Source organism: Leucoraja erinacea, chromosome 37, assembly GCF_028641065.1.
Source record: "Leucoraja erinacea ecotype New England chromosome 37, Leri_hhj_1, whole genome shotgun sequence".
Lineage (NCBI taxonomy): Eukaryota > Metazoa > Chordata > Chondrichthyes > Rajiformes > Rajidae > Leucoraja > Leucoraja erinaceus.
Genome location: NC_073413.1, coordinates 3671883 through 3693801, shown reverse-complemented (window position 1 = coordinate 3693801; position 21919 = coordinate 3671883). Strand labels below are relative to the sequence as shown.

The following is a 21919-nucleotide window of genomic DNA, read 5'->3' as shown; positions in this document are numbered from 1 at the left end:
AACGTGGGTCGGCATTGACACGGTGGGCCGAAGGGCCTGTGTCCATGCTGTATCCCTGATGTCTAAAGGTGTGTAGTTCTGTGTGGGTGCTACTGTATGTGTGACTGTGTGTGTGTGTGTGTGTGTGTGTGTGTGTGTGTGTGTGTGTGTGTGTGTGTGTGACTGAGTGTGTGTGTGTGTGTGTGTGTGTGTGTGTGTGTGTGTGTCTGTGTGTGTGTGTGTGTGTGTGTGTGTGTGTGTGTGTGTGTGTGTGTGTGTGTGTGTGTGTGTGTGTGTGTGTGTGTGTGTGGAGATGTCACCTCCACATGTCCTGGGTTGTCATGGTTACTGGGGGAGAGGGATCTTGGGAAAAACGTTGGGAAAACCAACCGTGAGACCAGGAAACTGAAACCCTCTTCCTTGTGTTTCAGACTCTGCGGAGAACGAGAGTGGGCCGGATACTAAAGGTAGTTCTCCTGATCTGCTCGTCACCGGGATAGGGTGAACTGTCATTAAAATGGGAGGGAGAGTTTCAGAGCTACACTGGCAGCTGGGCACAGGGAACGTCTTGGGATCGGTGAAGTGAAATCCTTTCCTTTCCCTTCCAGATTCTGCGGAGAAAGAGAGTCGATCTGCATCTCGAGGTACGGATATTTATATTTCAATGTCTCCCTGTAACATTCACTGGTGAAACATAGAAACATAGACAATAGGCGCAGGAGTAGGCCATTCGGCCCTTCGAGCCTGCACCGCCATTCAATATGATCATGGGTGATCATCCAACTCAGTATCCCGTACCTGCCTTCTCTCCATACCCCCTGATCCCTTTAGCCACAAGGGCCACATCTAACTCCCTCTTAAATATAGCCAATGAACTGGCCTCAACTACCCTCTGTGGCAGAGAGTTCCGGAGATTCACCACTCTCTGTGTGAAAAAAGTTCTTCTCATCTCGGTTTTAAAAGATTTCCCCCTTATCCTTAAGCTGTGACCCCTTGTCCTGGACTTCCCCAATCCACCCACCCATGGGTGAGGTTTAGAGGGATAGGGGCCAAACGCGGGCAGGTGGGACTAGTGTGGGCAGCATGCGCACCCTGGGCCGAAGGGCCTGTTTCCGTGCAGTGTGACTATTTACAATATACATCAATGATTTAGATGAAGGGATTCAAAGGTGGCAGTGTGAACTGTGAGGAGGATGCTATGAGAAGGCAGGGTGACTTGGACAGGTTGGGGGAGTGGGCAGATACATGGCAGATGCAGTTTAATGTGGATAAGTGTTCTATTTGATCTTCCGTTTGTGCACGTCGAGTTGATTGCATTAGTCGAAACAGGGCGGACCACGTGAAGGTTGCAATCTTCCACCCCGAGATTGGAGTTGAGAGGGAGAGATAGATCAGCCATGATTGAATAGCAGAATAGGTTCAATGGGTCAAATGTCCTAATTCCACTCTTATAACCTATGAACTAATGAACCTGTTCTAGTGTAGAAACAGATGCTGGTTGATGCACTAAAGGACACAGTTTGCTGAAATAAATCAGCAGGGTCAGGCAGCATCTCTGGAGAACATGGATAGGTGACATTTCGGGCTCGAGGCCCTTCTAGTCTATACACTGAAACTTTTTTTTCCCTTTCTTTCCAGAATCTGCAGAGAAAGAGAGTCACTCTGCATCTAGAGGTAAGGATATTTATTTTCACAAAGTATCCCTGTAACATTCACTGGTGGACAATCCATTGACAATTGCACTGAAGACCCTGTGTGAATGTAAATGGTTGAGGGTTGGCATGGACTCAACGGGCCGAAGGGCCTGTGTCTGTGCTGTATATGAGGTGCTGTTCCTCCAGTTTGTGTGTGGCCTCACTCTGACAGTGGAGGAGGCCCAGGACAGAAAGGTCAGTGTGGGAATGGGGAAGGGGGTTAAAATAGTTGGCAACCGGGAGATCCAGTAGACCTTGGCGGACCGAGCGCACGTGTTTGGTGAAGCGGTCGCCCCGTCTACGCTCGGTGTCGCCGATGTAAAGGCGGCCAGTCACGGATGAAACTACCGCAGTCATTTCCCATTTTATAATCAATCACCAACGTTTGTTTCAGATTCCAAAGAAAGTGCGGAGAGGAAAATCAAAGTGATCGTATCGAGAGAAGATGATGGTACGTAGATGTGTGTGTGTGTGTGTGTGTGTGCGCGTGTGTGTGTGTGTGTGTGTGTGTGTGGAGATGTCACCTCCACATGTCCTGGGTTGTCATGGTTACTGGGGGAGAGGGATCTTGGAAAAAACGTTGGGAAAACCAACCGTGAGACCAGGAAACTGAAACCCTCTTCCTTGTGTTTCAGACTCTGCGGAGAACGAGAGTGGGCCGGATACTAAAGGTAGTTCTCCTGATCTGCTCGTCACCGGGATAGGGTGAACTGTCATTAAAATGGGAGGGAGAGTTTCAGAGCTACACTGGCAGCTGGGCACAGGGAACGTCTTGGGATCGGTGAAGTGAAATCCTTTCCTTTCCCTTCCAGATTCTGCGGAGAAAGAGAGTCGATCTGCATCTCGAGGTACGGATATTTATGTTTCAATGTCTCCCTGTAACATTCACTGGTGAACAATCCATCCACCCATGGGTGAGGATTAGAGGGATAGGGGCCAAACGCCGGCAGGTGGGACTAGTGTGGGCAGCATGCGCACCCTGGGCCGAAGGGCCTGTTTCCGTGATGTGTGACTATTTACAATATACATCAATGATTTAGATGAAGGGATTCAAGGTAACATTAGCAAATTTGCAGATGACACAAAGCTGGGTGGCAGTGGGAACTGTGAGGAGGATGCTATGAGAATGCAGGGTGACTTGGACAGGTTGGGGGAGTGGGCAGATTCATGGCAGATGCAGTTTAATGTGGATAAATGTGAGGTTATCCACTTTGGTGGCAAAAACAAGAAGGCAGATTACTATCTAAATGGTGTCAAGTTGGGAAAAGGGGAAGTACAACGGGATCTGGGGATCCTTGTTCATCAGTCAATGAAAGTAAGCATGCAGGTACAGCAGGCAGTGAAGAAAGCGAATGGCATGTTGGCCTTTATAACAAGAGGAATTGAGTATAGGAGCAAAGAGGTCCTTCTGCAGTTGTATAGGGCCCTTCTTCATCTTTTGTGTGGCGTGCACAGCCTAAAGTTGTTGGACAACTTGTTCTATTTGATCTTCCGTTTGTGCACGTCGAGTTGATTGCATTAGTCGAAACAGGGCGGACCACGTGAAGGTTGCAATCTTCCACCCCGAGATTGGAGTTGAGAGGGAGAGATAGATCAGCCATGATTGAATAGCAGAATAGGTTCAATGGGTCAAATGTCCTAATTCCACTCTTATAACCTATGAACTAATGAACCTGTTCTAGTGTAGAAACAGATGCTGGTTGATGCACTAAAGGACACAGTTTGCTGAAATAAATCAGCGGGTCAGGCAGCATCCCTGGAGAACATGGATAGGTGACATTTCGGGCTCGAGGCCCTTCTAGTCTATACACTGAAACTTTTTTTTCCCTTTCTTTCCAGAATCTGCAGAGAAAGAGAGTCACTCTGCATCTAGAGGTAAGGATATTTATTTTCACAAAGTATCCCTGTAACATTCACTGGTGGACAATCCATTGACAATTGCACTGAAGACCCTGTGTGAATGTAAATGGTTGAGGGTTGGCATGGACTCAACGGGCCGAAGGGCCTGTGTCTGTGCTGTATATGAGGTGCTGTTCCTCCAGTTTGTGTGTGGCCTCACTCTGACAGTGGAGGAGGCCCAGGACAGAAAGGTCAGTGTGGGAATGGAGAAGGGGGGTTAAAATGGTTGGCAACCGGGAGATCCAGTAGACCTTGGCGGACCGAGCGCACGTGTTTGGTGAAGCGGTCGCCCCGTCTACGCTCGGTGTCGCCGATGTAAAGGCGGCCAGTCACGGATGAAACTACCGCAGTCATTTCCCATTTTATAATCAATCACCAACGTTTGTTTCAGATTCCAAAGAAAGTGCGGAGAGGAAAATCAAAGTGATCGTATCGAGAGAAGATGATGGTACGTAGATGTGTGTGTGTGTGTGTGTGTGTGTGTGTGTGTGTGTGTGTGTGTGTGTGTGTGTGTGTGTGTGTGTGTGTGTGTGTGTGTGTGTGTGTGTGTGTGTGTGTGTGTGTGTGTGTGTGTGTGTGTGTGTGTGGAGATGTCACCTCCACATGTCCTGGGTTGTCATGGTTACTGGGGGAGAGGGATCTTGGAAAAAAACGTTGGGAAAACCAACCGTGAGACCAGGAAACTGAAACCCTCTTCCTTGTGTTTCAGACTCTGCCGAGAACGAGAGTGGGCCGGATACTAAAGGTAGTTCTTAAGTTCATTCGTTGAGAGGGAGAGGTTTAGAGCGAGTGTTCGGCACAAGTTCTAGGAGCAGAATTAGGCCATTCAGCCCATCAAGTCTATTCCATCATTCAATCACGGCTGATCTATCTCTCCCTCTCAACCCCATTCTCCTGCCTTCTCCCCGTAACCCCTGACACCCACACTAATCAAGAACCTATCTATCTCTGCCTTAAAAATATCCATTGACTTGGCCTCCACAGCCGTCTGTGGCAATGAATTCAACAGATTCACCACCCTCCGAATAAAGAAATTCCTCCTCATCTCCTTCCTAAAGTAACTTCCTTTTATTCTGAGGCTGTGCCCTCTGGTCCTAGACTCTCCCACTAGTGGAAACATCCTCTCCACATCCACTCTATCCAGGCCTTTCACTATTCAGTAAAGTTTCAATCAGGTTTCCCCCTCATCCTTCTAAACTCCAGCGAGTACCGGCCCAGCGTCGTCAAACGCTCATCGTAAGTTAACCCACTCATTCCCGGGATCATTCTCGTAAACCTCCCCTGGACCCTCTCCAGAGCCAGCACAACCTTCCTCAGATATGGGGATCACAACAGCTCACAATACTCCAAATGCAGCCTGACCAGCACCTTATAGAGCCTCAGCATTACACCCCTGTATTTTTATTCTAGTCCTCTCGAGATAACTGCTAGCATTGCGTTCACCTTCCATACTACCCATTCAACGTGCAAGTTGACTTTTTGGGAATCCTGCACCAACATTCCCAAGTCCCTTTGCGCCTCCATACTTCACCGGGATAGATTGAATCGTCATTAAAATGGGAGGGAGAGTTTCAGAGCTACACTGGCAGCTGGGCACAGGGAACGTCTTGGGATCGGTGAAGTGAAATCCTTTCCTTTCCCTTCCAGATTCTGCGGAGAAAGAGAGTCGATCTGCATCTCGAGGTACGGATATTTATATTTCAATGTCTCCCTGTAACATTCACTGGTGAACAATCCATCCACCCATGGGTGAGGATTAGAGGGATAGGGGCCAAACGCGGGCAGGTGGGACTAGTGTGGGCAGCATGCGCACCCTGGGCCGAAGGGCCTGTTTCCGTGCAGTGTGACTATTTACAATATACATCAATGATTTAGATGAAGGGATTCAAAGTAACATTAGCAAATTTGCAGATGACACAAAGCTGGGTGGCAGTGGGAACTGTGAGGAGGAGGATGTGAGAATGCAGGGTGACTTGGACAGGTTGGGGGAGTGGGCAGATGCATGGCAGATGCAGTTTAATGTAGATAAATGTGAGGTTATCCACTTTGGTGGCAAAAACAAGAAGGCAGATTACTATCTAAATGGTGTCAAGTTGGGAAAAGGGGAAGTAAAACGGGATCTGGGGATCCTTGTTCATCAGTCATTGAAAGTAAGCATGCAGGTAAAGCAGGCAGCGAAGAAAGCGAATGGCATGTTGGCCTTTATAACAAGAGGAATCGAATATAGGAGCAAAGAGGTCCTTCTGCAGTTGTATAGGGCCCTTCTTCTTCTTTTGTGTGGCGTGCACAGCCTAAAGTTGTTGGACAACTTGTTCTATTTGATCTTCCGTTTGTGCACGTCGAGTTGATTGCATTAGTCGAAACAGGGCGGACCACGTGAAGGTTGCAATCTTCCACCCCGAGATTGGAGTTGAGAGGGAGAGATAGATCAGCCATGATTGAATAGCAGAATAGGTTCAATGGGTCAAATGTCCTAATTCCACTCTTATAACCTATGAACTAATGAACCTGTTCTAGTGTAGAAACAGATGCTGGTTGATGCACTAAAGGACACAGTTTGCTGAAATAAATCAGCAGGTCAGGCAGCATCTCTGGAGAACATGGATAGGTGACATTTCGGGCTCGAGGCCCTTCTAGTCTATACACTGAAACTTTTTTTTCCCTTTCTTTCCAGAATCAGCAGAGAAAGAGAGTCACTCTGCATCTAGAGGTAAGGATATTTATTTTCGCAAAGTATCCCTGTAACATTCACTGGTGGACAATCCATTGACAATTGCACTGAAGACCCTGTGTGAATGTAAATGGTTGAGGGTTGGCATGGACTCAACGGGCCGAAGGGCCTGTGTCTGTGCTGTATATGAGGTGCTGTTCCTCCAGTTTGTGTGTGGCCTCACTCTGACAGTGGAGGAGGCCCAGGACAGAAAGGTCAGTGTGGGAATGGAGAAGGGGGGTTAAAATAGTTGGCAACCGGGAGATCCAGTAGACCTTGGTGGACCGAGCGCACGTGTTTGGTGAAGCGGTCGCCCCGTCTACGCTCGGTGTCGCCGATGTAAAGGCGGCCAGTCACGGATGAAACTACCGCAGTCATTTCCCATTTTATAATCAATCACCAACGTTTGTTTCAGATTCCAAAGAAAGTGCGGAGAGGAAAATCAAAGTGATCGTATCGAGAGAAGATGATGGTACGTAGATGTGGTGTGTGTGTGTGTGTGTGTGTGTGTGTGTGTGTGTGTGTGTGTGTGTGTGTGTGTGTGTGTGTGTGTGTGTGTGTGTGTGTGTGTGTGTGTGTGTGTGTGTGGAGATGTCACCTCCACATGTCCTGGGTTGTCATGGTTACTGGGGGAGAGGGATCTTGGAAAAAAAACGTTGGGAAAACCAACCGTGAGACCAGGAAACTGAAACCCTCTTCCTTGTGTTTCAGACTCTGCGGAGAACGAGAGTGGGCCGGATACTAAAGGTAGTTCTTAAGTTCATTCGTTGAGAGGGAGAGGTTTAGAGCGAGTGTTCGGCACAAGTTCTAGGAGCAGAATTAGGCCATTCGGCCCATCAAGTCTATTCCATCATTCAATCACGGCTGATCTATCTCTCCCACTCAACCCCATTCTCCTGCCTTCTCCCCATAACCCCTGACACCCACACTAATCAAGAACCTATCTATCTCTGCCTTAAAAATATCCATTGACTTGGCCTCAACAGCCGTCTGTGGCAATGAATTCAACAGATTCACCACCCTCCGAATAAAGAAATTCCTCCTCATCTCCTTCCTAAAGTAACTTCCTTTTATTCTGAGGCTGTGCCCTCTGGTCCTAGACTCTCCCACTAGTGGAAACATCCTCTCCACATCCACTCTATCCAGGCCTTTCACTATTCAGTAAAGTTTCAATCAGGTTTCCACCTCATCCATCTAAACTCCAGCGAGAACAGGCCCAGTGCCGTCAAACGCTCATCGTAAGTTAACCCACTCATTCCTGGGATCATTCTCGTAAACCTCCTCTGGACCCTCTCCAGAGCCAGCACAACCTTCCTCAGATATGGGGATCACAACAGCTCACAATACTCCAAATGCAGCCTGACCAGCACCTTATAGAGCCTCAGCATTACACCCCTGTATTTTTATTCTAGTCCTCTCGAGATAACTGCTAGCATTGCGTTCACCTTCCATACTACCCATTCAACGTGCAAGTTGACTTTTTGGGAATCCTGCACCAACATTCCCAAGTCCCTTTGCGCCTCCATACTTAACCGGGATAGATTGAATCGTCATTAAAATGGGAGGGAGAGTTTCAGAGCTACACTGGCAGCTGGGCACAGGGAACGTCTTGGGATCGGTGAAGTGAAATCCTTTCCTTTCCCTTCCAGATTCTGCGGAGAAAGAGAGTCGATCTGCATCTCGAGGTACGGATATTTATATTTCAATGTCTCCCTGTAACATTCACTGGTGAACAATCCATCCACCCATGGGTGAGGATTAGAGGGATAGGGGCCAAACGCGGGCAGGTGGGACTAGTTTAGATGGGGCACCCTTGGTTAGTATGAGCAAGCTGGGCCGAAGACACACACACACACACACACACACACACACCGACACACACACACGCACACGCACACACACACACACACACCACACACACACACATCTACGTACCATCATCTTCTCTCGATCCGTTTGTGCACGTCGAGTTGATTGCATTAGTCGAAACAGGGCGGACCACGTGAAGGTTGCAATCTTCCACCCCGTGATTGGAGTTGAGAGGGAGAGATAGATCAGCCATGGTTGAATATCAGAATAGGTTCAATGGGTCAAATGTCCTAATTCCACTCTTATAACCTATGAACTAATGAACCTGTTCTAGTGTAGAAACAGATGCTGGTTGATGCACTAAAGGACACAGTTTGCTGAAATAAATCAGCAGGTCAGGCAGCATCCCTGGAGAACATGGATAGGTGACATTTCGGGCTCGAGGCCCTTCTAGTCTATACACTGAAACTTTTGTTTCCCTTTCTTTCCAGAATCAGCAGAGAAAGAGAGTCACTCTGCATCTAGAGGTAAGGATATTTATTTTCACAAAGTATCCCTGTAACATTCACTGGTGGACAATCCATTGACAATTGCACTGAAGACCCTGTGTGAATGTAAATGGTTGATGGTTGGCATGGACTCAACGGGCCGAAGGGCCTGTGTCTGTGCTGTATATGAGGTGCTGTTCCTCCAGTTTGTGTGTGGCCTCACTCTGACAGTGGAGGAGGCCCAGGACAGAAAGGTCAGTGTGGGAATGGAGAAGGGGGGTTAAAATGGTTGGCAACCGGGAGATCCAGTAGACCTCGGCGGACCGAGCGCACGTGTTTGGTGAAGCGGTCGCCCCGTCTACGCTCGGTGTCGCCGATGTAAAGGCGGCCAGTCACGGATGAAACTACCGCAGTCATTTCCCATTTTATAATCAATCACCAACGTTTGTTTCAGATTCCAAAGAAAGTGCGGAGAGGAAAATCAAAGTGATCGTATCGAGAGAAGATGATGGTACGTAGATGTGTGTGTGTGTGTGTGTGTGTGTGTGTGTGTGTGTGTGTGTGTGTGTGTGTGAGTGTGTGTGTGTGTGTGTGTGTGTGTGTGTGTGTGTGTGTGTGTGTGTGTGTGCGTGTGTGTGTGTGTGTGTGTGGAGATGTCACCTCCACATGTCCTGGGTTTTGGAGTTTGCTCGGCCCGCTGTAAAATGGCCACTGGCGTGACGGGGAGTGGGAAAGCATTGAACGATGGTGCGAATGGGTGATCAATAATCAGGGTGGACTCGGAGGGCCGAAGGGCCTGTTTCCGCGCTGTGTCTCTACATTGAACTGAATCCTCGGTGACCAAGTCTTGTGCTGTTGTTTCTGATGCAGATTCGGCAGAGAATGGAGAGAGGAACGGGAACAGCAACAACTCCGGTGAGTAGACCACTCTAGCTGGAATGTGTAAGCCCGTGTGTGGGCCCAGACTCCGTCTGCTGCCAGAACTGTATACAGCCAAACATGGTCTTTAGACTTGGTGCAAAGAGGTCCTGCTGCAGTTGTACAGGGCCCTAGTGAGACCACACCTGGAGTATTGTGTGCAGTTTTGGTCCTCTAATTTGAGGAAGGACATTCGTGCTGTTGAGGGAGTGCAGCGTAGGTTTACAAGGTTAATTCCCGTGATGGCGGGACTGTCATATGCTGAGAGAATGGAGCAGCTGGGCTTGTACACTCTGGAGTTTAGAAGGATGAGAGGTTATCTCATTGAAGCATATAAGACTGTTAAGGGTTTGGACACACTAGAGGCAGGAAACATGTTCCCGATGTTGGGGCAGTCCAGAACCAGGGGCCACACAGTTTAAGAATAAGGGGGAAGCCATTTAGAACGGAGACGAGGAAACACTTTTTCTCACAGAGAGTGGTGAGTCTGTGGAATTCTCTGCCTCAGAGGGCGGTGGAGACGGGTTCTCTGGATGCTTTCAAGAGGGAGCTAGATAGGGCTCTTAAAGATAGCGGAGTCAGGGGATATGGGGAGAAGGCAGGAACGGGGTACTGATTGGGGATGATCAGCCATGATCACATTGAATGGCGGTGCTGGCTCAAAGGGCCGAATGGCCTACTCCTGCACCTATTGTCTATTGTTTATTGACTTTAGACCTACAGGGCAGAAACAGGCCCTTCGGCCCACCGGGTCCGTGCCAACCAGCGATCCCCGCGTACACCAACACTATCCCACACACTAGGGACAATTTACAGTTTTACAGAAGCCAATTCACCCACGAACCTGTACGTCTTTTGGAGTGATGGAGGAAACCGGAGCACCCGGAGAAAACCCACACGGTCACGGGGAGAACGTACAAACTCCGTACAGCACCCGTGGTCAGGATCGAACCGGGGTCTCTGGCCCTGTCAGGCAGCAATACACATGGAGCCACTAAACTAAACACTGATTTCAATTCCATTCCAGATTCTGACGAAAGTGTGGAAGGGCAAGTCAAAGGGGTAACATCCAGAGGCGATGATGGTACGTGAATCTCTCTCCCTGTCTCTCTCTCTCTCTCTCTCTCCGTCTCTCTCTCCCTCTCCGTCACTCTCTGTCTCTCCCTCTCTCTCTGTCTCTGTCTCTCTCTCTCTCTCTCTCTCTCTCTGTCTGTCTCTCTGTCTCTCTCTGTCTGTCTGTCTCTCTCTGTGTCTCTCTGTCTCTCTGTCTGTGTCTGTCTCTGTCTGTGTCTCTCTGTCTCTCTATCTCTCTCTCTGTATCTCTCTGTCTCCCCCAGTAACCATGACCACCCAGGGATAGAAACATAGAAATTAGGTGCAGGAGTAGGCCATTCGGCCCTTCGAGCCTGCACCGCCATTCAATATGATCATGGCTGATCATCCAACTCAGTATCCCGTACCTGCCTTCTCTCCATACCCTCTGATCCCCTTAGCCACAAGGGCCACATCTAACTCCCTCTTAAATATAGCCAATGAACTGGCCTCAACTACCTCTGTGGCAGAGAGTTCCAGAGATTCACCACTCTCTGTGTGAAAAAAGTTCTTCTCATCTCGGTTTTAAAGGATTTCCCCCTTATCCTTAAGCTGTGACCCCTTGTCCTGGACTTCCCCAACATCGGGAACAATCTTCCTGCATCTAGCCTGTCCAGCGCCTTAAGAATTTTGTAAGTTTCTATAAGATCCCCTCTCAATCTCCTAAATTCTAGAGAGTATAAACCAAGTCTATCCAGTCTTTCTTCATAAGACAGTCCTGACATCCCAGGAATCAGTCTGGTGAACTTTCTCTGCACTCCCTCTATGGCAATAATGTCCTTCCTCAGATTTGGAGACCAAAACTGTACGCAACGATACGCAATGATAGATTTCTACATTGCACCTTCTCCCTGTGACTGCGTGGGTTTTCTCCGGGTGCTCCGGTTTCCTCCAACACTCCAGAGCCGTGCAGGTTTGTAGGTTAATTGGCTTAGGTGAAAATTGTAAATTGTCCCTCATGCGTTTAGGATAATAGACAATAGACAATAGACAATAGGTGCAGGAGTAGGCCATTCGGCCCTTCGAGCCAGCACCGCCATTCACTGTGATCATGGCTGATCATCCCCAATCAGTACCCTGTTCCTGCCTTCTACCCATAACTGGCTTGAAGGGCCGAGATGGCCTGTTTCCATGCTGTAATTGTTATATGGTTATATCCCCTGACTCCGCTATCTTTAAGAGCCCTATCTAACTCTCTCTTGAAAGCATCCAGAGAACCGGCCTCCACCGCCCTCTGAGGCAGAGAATTCCACCGACTCACCACTCTCTGTGTGAACAAGAGTTAATGAACGGGGATCGCTGGCGGGCTCGGCCTCGGTGGGTCGAAGAGCCTGTTTCCTCGCTGTATCTCTAAACTAAACTACTGCAGTCGTTTCCCATTTGATAATTACTATCAAACGTTTATTTCAGATTCCAAAGAAAGCGAGGAGGAGAAAAGCAAAATGGTTGGATCCAAAGAAGATGATGGTACGTAAATGACCAGGAATCCAGATGGGACATCCGGAAGAGAGGGGGGTGTTCATTGGAGGGAAGGGCGTCTGAAGAAGGGTCTTGACCCCAAACGTCACCCATTCCTTCTCTCCAGAGATGTTGCCTGTCCCGCTGAGTTACTCCAGCATTTTGTGTCTATCTTCTGGGGGGAAAGGTGGCAGGGTTTGTGTTAGTTACCGAAAATAGGAGAATTCCATGTTCATGGTGTTTTGTTGTCAGCTACCCGTGGAATCTGAGTTGTTTGAGTCATAGTCACACTGTCATACGATGTGGCAACAAGCTCTTCAGCCCAACTTGCCCACACACTGACCAACATGCCCCATCTACACCACAGTCCCACCTGCCTGCATTTGGCCCATATCCCTCCAAACCTGTCCTATCCGTGTACAAACCTAAATGCTTATTAAACGTTGTGATAGTCCCTGCCTCAACTACCTCCTCCAGCAGCTCGTCCCGTACATCCACCACCCTTTGTGTAAAAAGCTACCCCTCAAGCTCCCATTAAATCATCCTCCCCCTCCCCCCCGCTCCTAAATCCGATGTCCTGTGGTTCTCGATTTCCCTATTCTGAGCCAGAGTTAAGGCCCCTGTCCCACTATACGAGTTTACCCAAGAGCTCTCGCGAGTTAAAAAAAAAAAAATCAAACTCGTGGTAAGTACGTAGAATATACGTAGCGGGTACGTCGGAGCTCGTGGATGTCCCGTAGCGGCTCGTAACGCTAACGGCAGGCACTCGGGAAACGCGGAGACTCGTGAAGTTTTTTCGACAGTGTGAAAAATTTCCAAGAGTAAAAAAATACTGGTGATGAAGTACCCGGAGTTTGATTTTTTTAACTCGGGAGAGAGAGCTCTTGGGTAAACTCGCTTTGTGGGACTGGGGCTTAAGTTGCGATTTGTCCCGTTTGCGTGTGGCCTCACTCTGACAGTGGAGGAGGCCCAGGACAGAAAGGTCAGTGTGGGAATGGAGAAGGGGGGTTAAAATGGTTGGCAACCGGGAGATCCAGTAGACCTTGGCGGACGCAACCGAGCGCACGTGTTTGGTGAAGCGGTCGCCCCGTCTACGCTCGGTGTCGCCGATGTAAAGGCGGCCAGTCACGGATGAAACTACCGCAGTCATTTCCCATTTTATAATCAATCACCAACGTTTGTTTCAGATTCCAAAGAAAGTGCGGAGAGGAAAATCAAAGTGATCGTATCGAGAGAAGATGATGGTACGTAGATGTGTGTGTGTGTGTGTGTGTGTGTGTGTGTGTGCGCTCTGGCTGAGGTTTGCGATTCATCATTCAATACAGGAGAGGTGCTGGAAGACTTGAGGGGGGCAAATGTTGTCCAGCTATTCAAGAAGGGCTGCAGGGAAAATGCTGGGAACAGGGCCCTATTGAGACCACACCTGGAGTATTGTGTGCAGTTTTGGTCCCCTAATTTGAAGAAGGACATTCTTGCTATTGAGGGAGTGCAGCGTAGGTTTACGAGGTTAATTCCCGGGATGGCGGGACTGTCATATGCTGAGAGAATGGAGCGGCTGGGCTTGTACACTCTGGAGTTTAGAAGGATGAGAGGGGATCTTATTGAAACATATAAGATTATTGAGGGTTTGGACACGCTAAAGGCAGGAAACATGTTCCCGATGTTGGGGGAGTCCAGAACCATGATTATTAATAACCCATTATCTGTTATTTGCACTTTATCAGTTTATTTATTCATGTGTGTATATATTTATATTATGGTATATGGACACACTGATCTGTTTTGTAGTAAATGCCTACTATGTTCTGTGTGCTGAAGCAAAGCAAGAATTTCATTGTCCTATACAGGGACACATGACCATAAACTCACTTGAACTTGAACCAGGGGCCACACAGTTTAAGAATAAGGGGTAAGCCATTTAAACACTTTTTCACACAGAGAGTTGTGAATCTGTGGAATTCTCTGCCTCAGAGGGCGGTGGAGGCCGGTTCTCTGGATACTTTCAAGAGAGAGCTAGACAGGTCTCTTAAAGAGTTTAAGAAAGAACTGCAGATGCTGGAAAGGAGGAGCGAAGGAAATAGGCAACGTTTCGGGTCGAAACCCTTCTTGAAACGTGGAGTTTCAGAGCTACACTGGCAGCTGGGCACAGGGAACGTCTTGGGATCGGAGAAGTGAAATCCTTTCCTTTCCCTTCCAGATTCTGCGGAGAAAGAGAGTCGATCTGCATCTCGAGGTACGAATATTTATATTTCAATGTCTCCCTGTAACATTCACTGGGGAACAATCCATCCACCCATGGGTGAGGATTAGAGGGATAGGGGCCAAACGCGGGCAGGTGGGACTAGTGAGTGGGAACAAAGAATTATGTGAGACACAACTCACCAGAGGACGTAGGTTAAAGGTGAAGGATATGTTTCATAGGAACCTGAGGGGTAACCTCTTCACACCAAGGGTGGTGGGTGCATGGAACGAGCTGCCGGAGTAGGTAGTTGAGGCAGGTACCATCGCAATGTTTAAGTACCATTTAGATCGGTACATGGATAGGACAGTTTTGGTGGTATTTTGGACAAGTGTAGGCAGGTGTGCTTGGTGTAGATTGGACATGTTGGTCGGTGTGAGCGTGTTGGGCCGAGGGACCTGTTTCCACGCTGTATGACGCTATGACACAAGGAACTGCATACACTGGTTTATCCAAAAAAAAAGGACAAAGCACTGGAGTAACACAATGGGTCAGGCAGCATCTCTGGTGAACACGGATAGGTTGGTGTTTCAAGTTGGGTCTCAACTTCAGACTGATTGTGGTGTGGTGGGGGGGAAAGAAATCTGGAGGAGAGGAGGGGGGGGGGGGGGGGGTTAGGACAAAACCTGGTGAGTGATGGGTGGTTGCAGGTGAGGGGGGGGGGGGGAGGGGCGAGGGGGAAGGGTCGATTGGCAGGTGATTGGACAAAGGCCAGAGATGGAAAGTCAGAAGTTGCGAGATAGGTAGAGAAGAGGCACAAATTGTGAAGCCAGAGGAAGGAATGGCAGTGGAATGGAAGGGGGTAGGGAGAAATACGGAAATGGGTGCAGATGGGGCACAGGGAAGAGAAGGTGGACTAAAGGGGGGAGGGGGGGAAGGGGGGATTGTTTTAGGTTTAACGCATACCGAAGATGGACACAAAATGCTGGATTAACTCAGCGGGACAGGCGGCATCTCTGGAGAGGAGGCATAGGTGAATTTCAGGTCGGGACCCTTGTTCAGACCGAGAGTCGGGGAGAGGGAGATGAGACATGTGAAAAGAAACACAGAACGAATGGATGAAAGGTAGGCGAAAGGACAAATCAAAGCCAGCAAGGACGATCAAGGAAAATTGGAGCCCACAATGGTCCATTGTTGGCTGTGGGGAAGGTGATAACGGGCGGATACAGACAGTGAAACACTGCAGGACGACAGTGAAACTAGCAGGCCGACTAGGGTGGAGGAGTGACGGACAGAGAGGGAACGCAAGGGTTACTTGTAGCTAGAGAGATCAAGAATCAGACGGCTGAGTTGTAAGCTGCACAAGCGGAATATGAGGTGCTGTTACTCCAGTTTGGTTGTGGCCTCACTCTGACAGTGGAGGAGGCCCAGGACAGAAAGGTCAGTGTGGGAATGGGAAGGGGGGTTAAAATAGTTGGCAACCGGGAGATCCAGTAGACCTTGGCGGACCAAGCGCACGTGTTTGGCGAAGCGGTCGCCTGGTCTACGCTTGGTCTCGCCGACGTAAAGGCGGCCAGTCACGGATGAAACTACTGCCTGAAGAAGGGTTTCGGCCCGAAACGTCGCCTATTTCCTTCGCTCCATCGATGCTGTTGCACCCGCTGAGTTTCTCCAGCATTTTTGTCTACCTTCGATTTTCCAGCATCTGCAGTTCCTTCTTAAACACGGATGAAACAACCGCAGTCATTTCCCATTTTATAATCAATCACCGACTTTTGTTGCAGATTCCAAAGAAAGTGTCGAGAGGAAAATCGAGATGAGTGTATCGCGAGAAGATGATGGTACGTAGATGTGTGTGTGTGTGAGTGTGCATGCGTGTGTGTGTGTGTGTGTGTGCATGCGTGTGTGTGTGTGTGCGTGTGTGCATGCGTGTGTGTGTGTGTATATGTGCGCGTGTGTGTGTGAGTGTGTGCGTGTGTGTGTGTGCATGCGTGCGTGCGTGTGTATATGTGTGCGCATGTGTGTGCATTCGTGTGTGTGTGCATGCGTGTGTGTGTGTTCATGCGTGTGTGTGTGTGCATGTGTGTGTGTGTGTGAGTGTGTGTGTGTGTGTGTGTGTGTGTGTGTGTGTGTGTGTGTGTGTGTGTGTGTGTGTGTGTGTGTGTGTGTGTGTGTGTGTGTGTGTGTGTGTGTGTGTGTGTGTGTGTGTGTGTGTGTGTGTGTGTGTGTGTGTGTGTGTGTGTGTGGAGATGTCACCTCCACATGTCCCTGGGTTGTCATGGTTACTGGGGGAGAGGGATCTTGGGAAAAACATTGGGAAAACCAACCGTGAGACCAGGAAACTGAAACCCTCTTCCTTGTGTTTCAGACTCTGCGGAGAACGAGAGTGGGCCGGATACTAAAGGTAGTTCTCCTGATCTGCTCGTCACCGGGATAGGGTGAACTGTCATTAAAATGGGAGGGAGAGTTTCAGAGCTACACTGGCAGCTGGGCACAGGGAACGTCTTGGGATCGGTGAAGTGAAATCCTTTCCTTTCCCTTCCAGATTCTGCGGAGAAAGAGAGTCGATCTGCATCTCGAGGTACGGATATTTATATTTCAATGTCTCCCTGTAACATTCACTGGTGAACAATCCATCCACCCATGGGTGAGGTTTAGAGGGATAGGGGCCAAACGCGGGCAGGTGGGACTAGTGTAGATGGGGCACCCTTGGTTAGTATGAGCAAGCTGGGCCGAAGGGCCTGTTTCCGTGCTGTGTTACTCCATGGCTATTATTGTTCTAATGACTGGCATGGCAGCACAGCGGTAGAGTTGCTGCCTCACAGCGTCAGAGACCCGGGCTCGATCCTCACTACGGGTGCTGTCTGTACGGAGTTTGCACGTTCTCACTGTGACCTGCGTGGGTTTTCTCCGGGTGCACTGGTTTCCTCCCACATTCCAAAGACGGACAGGTTTGTAGGTTAATTGGCTTCGGTACAAGTGTAAATTGTCCCTGGTATATGTGTAGGACAGGGTCGGTGTGCGGGGATCGCTGGGCGGCACGGACACGATGGGCAGAAGGGCCTGTTTCCGCGCTGTGTGACTCTGACTCGATGGTTGTTCCAATGGCCCTGGGGATCTGGTTGGGATCTGGTTTGAGATACAGAGCGGAAACAGGTCTTTCAGTTCACCGAGTCCGTGCCGACCAGCGATCCCCAGACACTAACACTATCCTACACACACTAGGGACAATTTACATGTTATGCCAAGCCAATTAACCTACAAACCTGCACGTCTTTGGAGTGTGGGAGGAAACAGAAGATCCAGGAGAAAACCCACGCAGGGGAACGTGCAAACTCCGTACAGACAGCACCCGTAATTGGGATCAAAAACCACGTCTCTGGCTTAGAAAGCGCCGTAAGGCAGTAACTCTACCGCTGCGCCATCGTGCCGTTCTTAACTACCTCCTCTGGCAGCTTGTTCCATTTATCTAATCAGTGTCTGATTTTCATTTCAGAGTCCAGAGGAAGTGCCGAGAGGAAAATCAAAGTGATCGTATCGAGAGAAGATGATGGTACGTAGATGTGTGTGTGTGTGTGTGTGTGTGTGTGTGTGTGTGTGTGTGTGTGTGTGTGTGTGTGTGTGTGTGTGTGTGTGTGTGTGTGGAGATGTCACCTCCACATGTCCTGGGTTGTCATGGTTACTGGGGGAGAGGGATCTTGGGAAAAACGTTGGGAAAACCAACCGTGAGACCAGGAAACTGAAACCCTCTTCCTTGTGTTTCAGACTCTGCGGAGAACGAGAGTGGGCCGGATACTAAAGGTAGTTCTCCTGATCTGCTCGTCACCGGGATAGGGTGAACTGTCATTAAAATGGGAGGGAGAGTTTCAGAGCTACACTGGCAGCTGGGCACAGGGAACGTCTTGGGATCGGTGAAGTGAAATCCTTTCCTTTCCCTTCCAGATTCTGCGGAGAAAGAGAGTCGATCTGCATCTCGAGGTACGAATATTTATATTTCAATGTCTCCCTGTAACATTCACTGGTGAACAATCCATCCACCCATGGGTGAGGTTTAGAGGGATAGGGGCCAAACGCGGGCAGGTGGGACTAGTGTAGGCGGGTCAACTTTGGTCGATATCTGAACTTCCTCTGGAAGTTCATATTCCGTTCCAATATGAAAATACCCTTCCTCAGATATCCCCAAAACTGCTCATAATATCTAGAGGTGGCCCGACCAGCACCTGATAAATCCCTAGCATTACATCCTTGGTTTTATATTCTAGTCCTCTCAAAATTAATCTTGCTACTGACTCAACCTGCAAGTTGGGAGTCCAAAATGTGGCCAAGTCATTGGGTATATTTAAGGTGGAGATTGTTAGGTTGTTGATCAGTGCGGGTGTCAGGGGTTATGGGGAGAAGGCAGGAGAATGGGGTTGGGAGGGAGAGATAGATCAGCCATGATTGAATGGCGGAGTGGACCTGACGGGCCGAATGGCCTAATTCTGCTCCTATCACTTATGAACTTATGAAGGTGTGGGTGAGAAGAGAGAGCAGCGTGCAACACCGACACACTTTGATGCCGTCAACCTTTCAATTCCAGATTCCAACGAGAGCGACGAGAAGAAAATCAAAGACATCGGATCAAGAGAAGATGGAGGTTTGTGGACGTCTCTGTGTGCCGATTGTTGCCCTTGTTAACACACTAGAAGTGGGAACAGTATCATATTATCCCCGGGGGTAAACGGCAGATAAGATCTCCGTAGACAGGTCGGGAAGAGAAGACACATTCTGGTGGGCAGGAGGAGATCAATTCATAAGTGATCGGAGCAGAATTAGGCCATTCGGCCCGTCAAGTCTACTCCGCCATTCAATCATGGCTGATCTGTCTGACCCTCCTAACCCCATTCTCCTGCCTTCTCCCCGTAACCCCTGACACCCGAACTAATCAAGAATCTATCAATCTCCACCTTAATGAAACCTATTGACTTGGCCTCTTTTGCTGTCTGTGGCAATGAAATTGTCCTCTGCATCTCCTTTCTAAAAGGTACAAACCTTCTGTGGCAATGAATTCCACAGATTCACCACCTTCTGACTGAAGAAATTCCTCTCATCTCCTTCCTACAAAAACGTCCTTTAATTCTGAGGCTGTGCCCTCTGGTCCTAGACTCTCCCACCAGTGGAAACATCCTCTCCACATCCACTCTATCCAGGCCTTTCACCATTCGGTAAGCTTCACTGAGGTCCCATTTCCCACCCACCCCCTCATCCTTCTAAACTCCAGCGAGTACAGGCCCAGCGCCGACAAACGCTCATCGTATGTTAACCCGCCCGTTCAGTTTCCCGTTAAATAACCAGAAACCCGTTTCAATTCCAGATTCCAAGGAGAGCAGGGAGAAGAAAATCAAAGACGTTGGATCAAGAGAAGACGATGGTTTGTGGACGTCTCTGTCTGGGGATTACTGTCTGTGGGTAACATGCAGGATGGGAGACCATTATCGTGTAAACCTCAGGAGTAAATGGCAGATAAATTGGACACAGGTCGTAAGGGGAAGATGCATGCTGGTGGGCAGGAGGATATAAGTTCATATGTCATATGCTGAGAGAATGGAGCGGCTGGGCTTGTACACTCTGGAGTTTAGGAGGATGAGAGGGCATCTTATTGAAACATTATAAGATTATTAAGGGTTCAGACACACTAGAGGCAGGAAACATGTTCCCGATGTTGGGGGAGTCCAGAACCAGGGGCCACACAGTTTAAGAATAAGGGGTAAGCCATTTAGAACGGAGACGAGGAAACACTTTTTCTCACAGAGAGTGGTGAGTCTGTGGAATTATCTGCCTGGTGGAGGCCGGATTTCTGGATACTTTCAATAGAGAGCTCTTAAAGATAGCGGAGTCAGGGGATATGGGGAGAAGGCAGGAACGGGGTACTGATTGGGGATGATCAGCCATGATCACATTGAATGGTGGTGCTGGCCCGAAGGGCTGAATGGCCTACTCCTGTCATACAAGCAGAATTAGGCCATTCTACATTGACTTTGTGAGACTTCATGGTCTGAGCTACAGGGCGAGGTTGAGCAAAGACTCTATTCCTTGTAGCGCAGGAGGATGAGGGGGTGATCTTATAGAGAGGTGCACAAGATCGTGAGAGGAATAGATTGGGTAGACACACACACACACACACAGAGTCTTTTGCCCAGAGTAGGGGAATCGAGAACCAGAGGACATAGGTTTAAGGTGACGGTCGCAAGATTTAATAGGGACCTGAGTTTTTTGGTGGGTGTATGGAACGAGCTATCAGAGGAGGTGGTTGAGGCAGGCACTATCAAAATATTTATGAGATTGTTGAACAGTACATGGACGGGACAGGTTTAGAGGGATATGGGCCAAACGCGGGCAAGTGGGATAGTGTAGATGGGGCATGTTGGTCAGCATGGGCAAGTTGGACCGCAGGGCCTGTTTCCTGTTTCCGCGCTGTGTCTCTGCATTGAACTGAATCCTCCGTTGACCAAAACTTGTGCTGCTGTTTTTGATACAGATTCAGCGGAGAATGGACAGGGGAACGGGAACAGGAACAACAACAACTCCAGTGAGTAGACAAGTCCAGGTCTCACACAGCCAACTCCTGTTCTTGACCTCTGCCAGAACTCCTGCTGATGAGATTGCATCCGCTGGGAACTCCTGCTCAGTTTAGCTTAGTCTAGTTTATTGTCACGTGTACCGAGGTACAGTGAAAAGCTTTTGTTGCACGCTAACCAGCAAGCGGAAAGACAACACGTGCTTACAATCGAACCGTCCACAGTGTACAGATACATGATAAAGGGAATAACGTTTAGTGCAAGGTAAAGCCGGCAATGTCCGATCCTGGATACAGATCCGAGAGGAGATCACAGTTAAAGAGAGAAATGTCCCTGTCCCTGTTTACCCCGCGGCACGATGGCGCAGCGGTAGAGTCGCTGCCTTACAGCGACTGCAGCGCCAGAGACCTGGGTTCAATCCCGACTACGGGTGCTGTCTGTACAGAGTTTGTACGTTCTCCCCGTGATCTTCAGTTTCCTCCCACACTCCAAAGACGAACTGGCTTGTAGGTTAATTGGCCTGGTGTAAATGTAAACATTGCCCCTAGTGTGTTTTTTTAATTGCTGTTTTTTCCCTTTTTCCTTCCGCCCACAATATTTAATAAAAGAATATGTGATTCTGGCCCATTCTGTTTGTAGTTTGTTTTGTTGTTTGTTTGTTTGATTGTCTTTTTGCACAAAGTCCGTGAGCATTGCCACTTTTCATTTCACTGCACATCTCGTATGTGTGAATATGTGTGAACGAATAAACTTGACTTGACTTGACTTGTGTGTAGTATAGTGTCAATGTAGGTTAATTGGCTTGTTATGTGTAAAATTTGTCCCTCATGTGTGTGTGTGTAGGATAGTGTTAATGTGCGGGGATCGCTGGTCAGCACGGACTCGATGGGCCAAAGGGCCTGTTACCCCCGCTGTTTCTCTAACCTAAACTAGTCGAATAGAGATTTAATAGTGTGGAGCGATACTAATGTGAGTTTGTCGATTTGCTTCTGGGGCCGGCATGAAAATAGTCGCCTGCAGTGGGCGCCACCCGCCTCGTGGTGAGTTCATCGTGGGAGTGGCCACAAACGGTGATACGGACACTCCGCCGGGCCGAGCCTTCCGCACTGCCGTCCGTCCACTGATCAGAAACCTGC

The 21919-nt window shown here is 48.9% G+C and overlaps 1 protein-coding gene across 1 annotated transcript in view; it reads left to right on the top strand.

Annotated features, from left to right (window-relative positions):
- LOC129713703 (glutamic acid-rich protein-like) overlaps positions 1-21919 on the top strand; it is a 59822-nt gene that overhangs the window by 11240 nt on the left and 26663 nt on the right. The window contains exons 6-32 of the mRNA XM_055662954.1: positions 411-446; positions 588-623; positions 1618-1653; positions 2068-2124; positions 2309-2344; positions 2486-2521; positions 3513-3548; positions 3964-4020; positions 4282-4317; positions 5220-5255; positions 6247-6282; positions 6698-6754; positions 6994-7029; positions 7932-7967; positions 8583-8618; positions 9034-9090; positions 9450-9494; positions 10525-10581; positions 12000-12056; positions 13235-13291; positions 14245-14280; positions 16011-16067; positions 16595-16630; positions 16772-16807; positions 17723-17779; positions 17992-18027; positions 18169-18204. Of these exons, the coding sequence (XP_055518929.1) occupies positions 411-446; positions 588-623; positions 1618-1653; positions 2068-2124; positions 2309-2344; positions 2486-2521; positions 3513-3548; positions 3964-4020; positions 4282-4317; positions 5220-5255; positions 6247-6282; positions 6698-6754; positions 6994-7029; positions 7932-7967; positions 8583-8618; positions 9034-9090; positions 9450-9494; positions 10525-10581; positions 12000-12056; positions 13235-13291; positions 14245-14280; positions 16011-16067; positions 16595-16630; positions 16772-16807; positions 17723-17779; positions 17992-18027; positions 18169-18204 (1170 nt within the window). The remainder of the gene's footprint in view (positions 1-410; positions 447-587; positions 624-1617; positions 1654-2067; positions 2125-2308; positions 2345-2485; positions 2522-3512; positions 3549-3963; positions 4021-4281; positions 4318-5219; positions 5256-6246; positions 6283-6697; positions 6755-6993; positions 7030-7931; positions 7968-8582; positions 8619-9033; positions 9091-9449; positions 9495-10524; positions 10582-11999; positions 12057-13234; positions 13292-14244; positions 14281-16010; positions 16068-16594; positions 16631-16771; positions 16808-17722; positions 17780-17991; positions 18028-18168; positions 18205-21919) is intronic.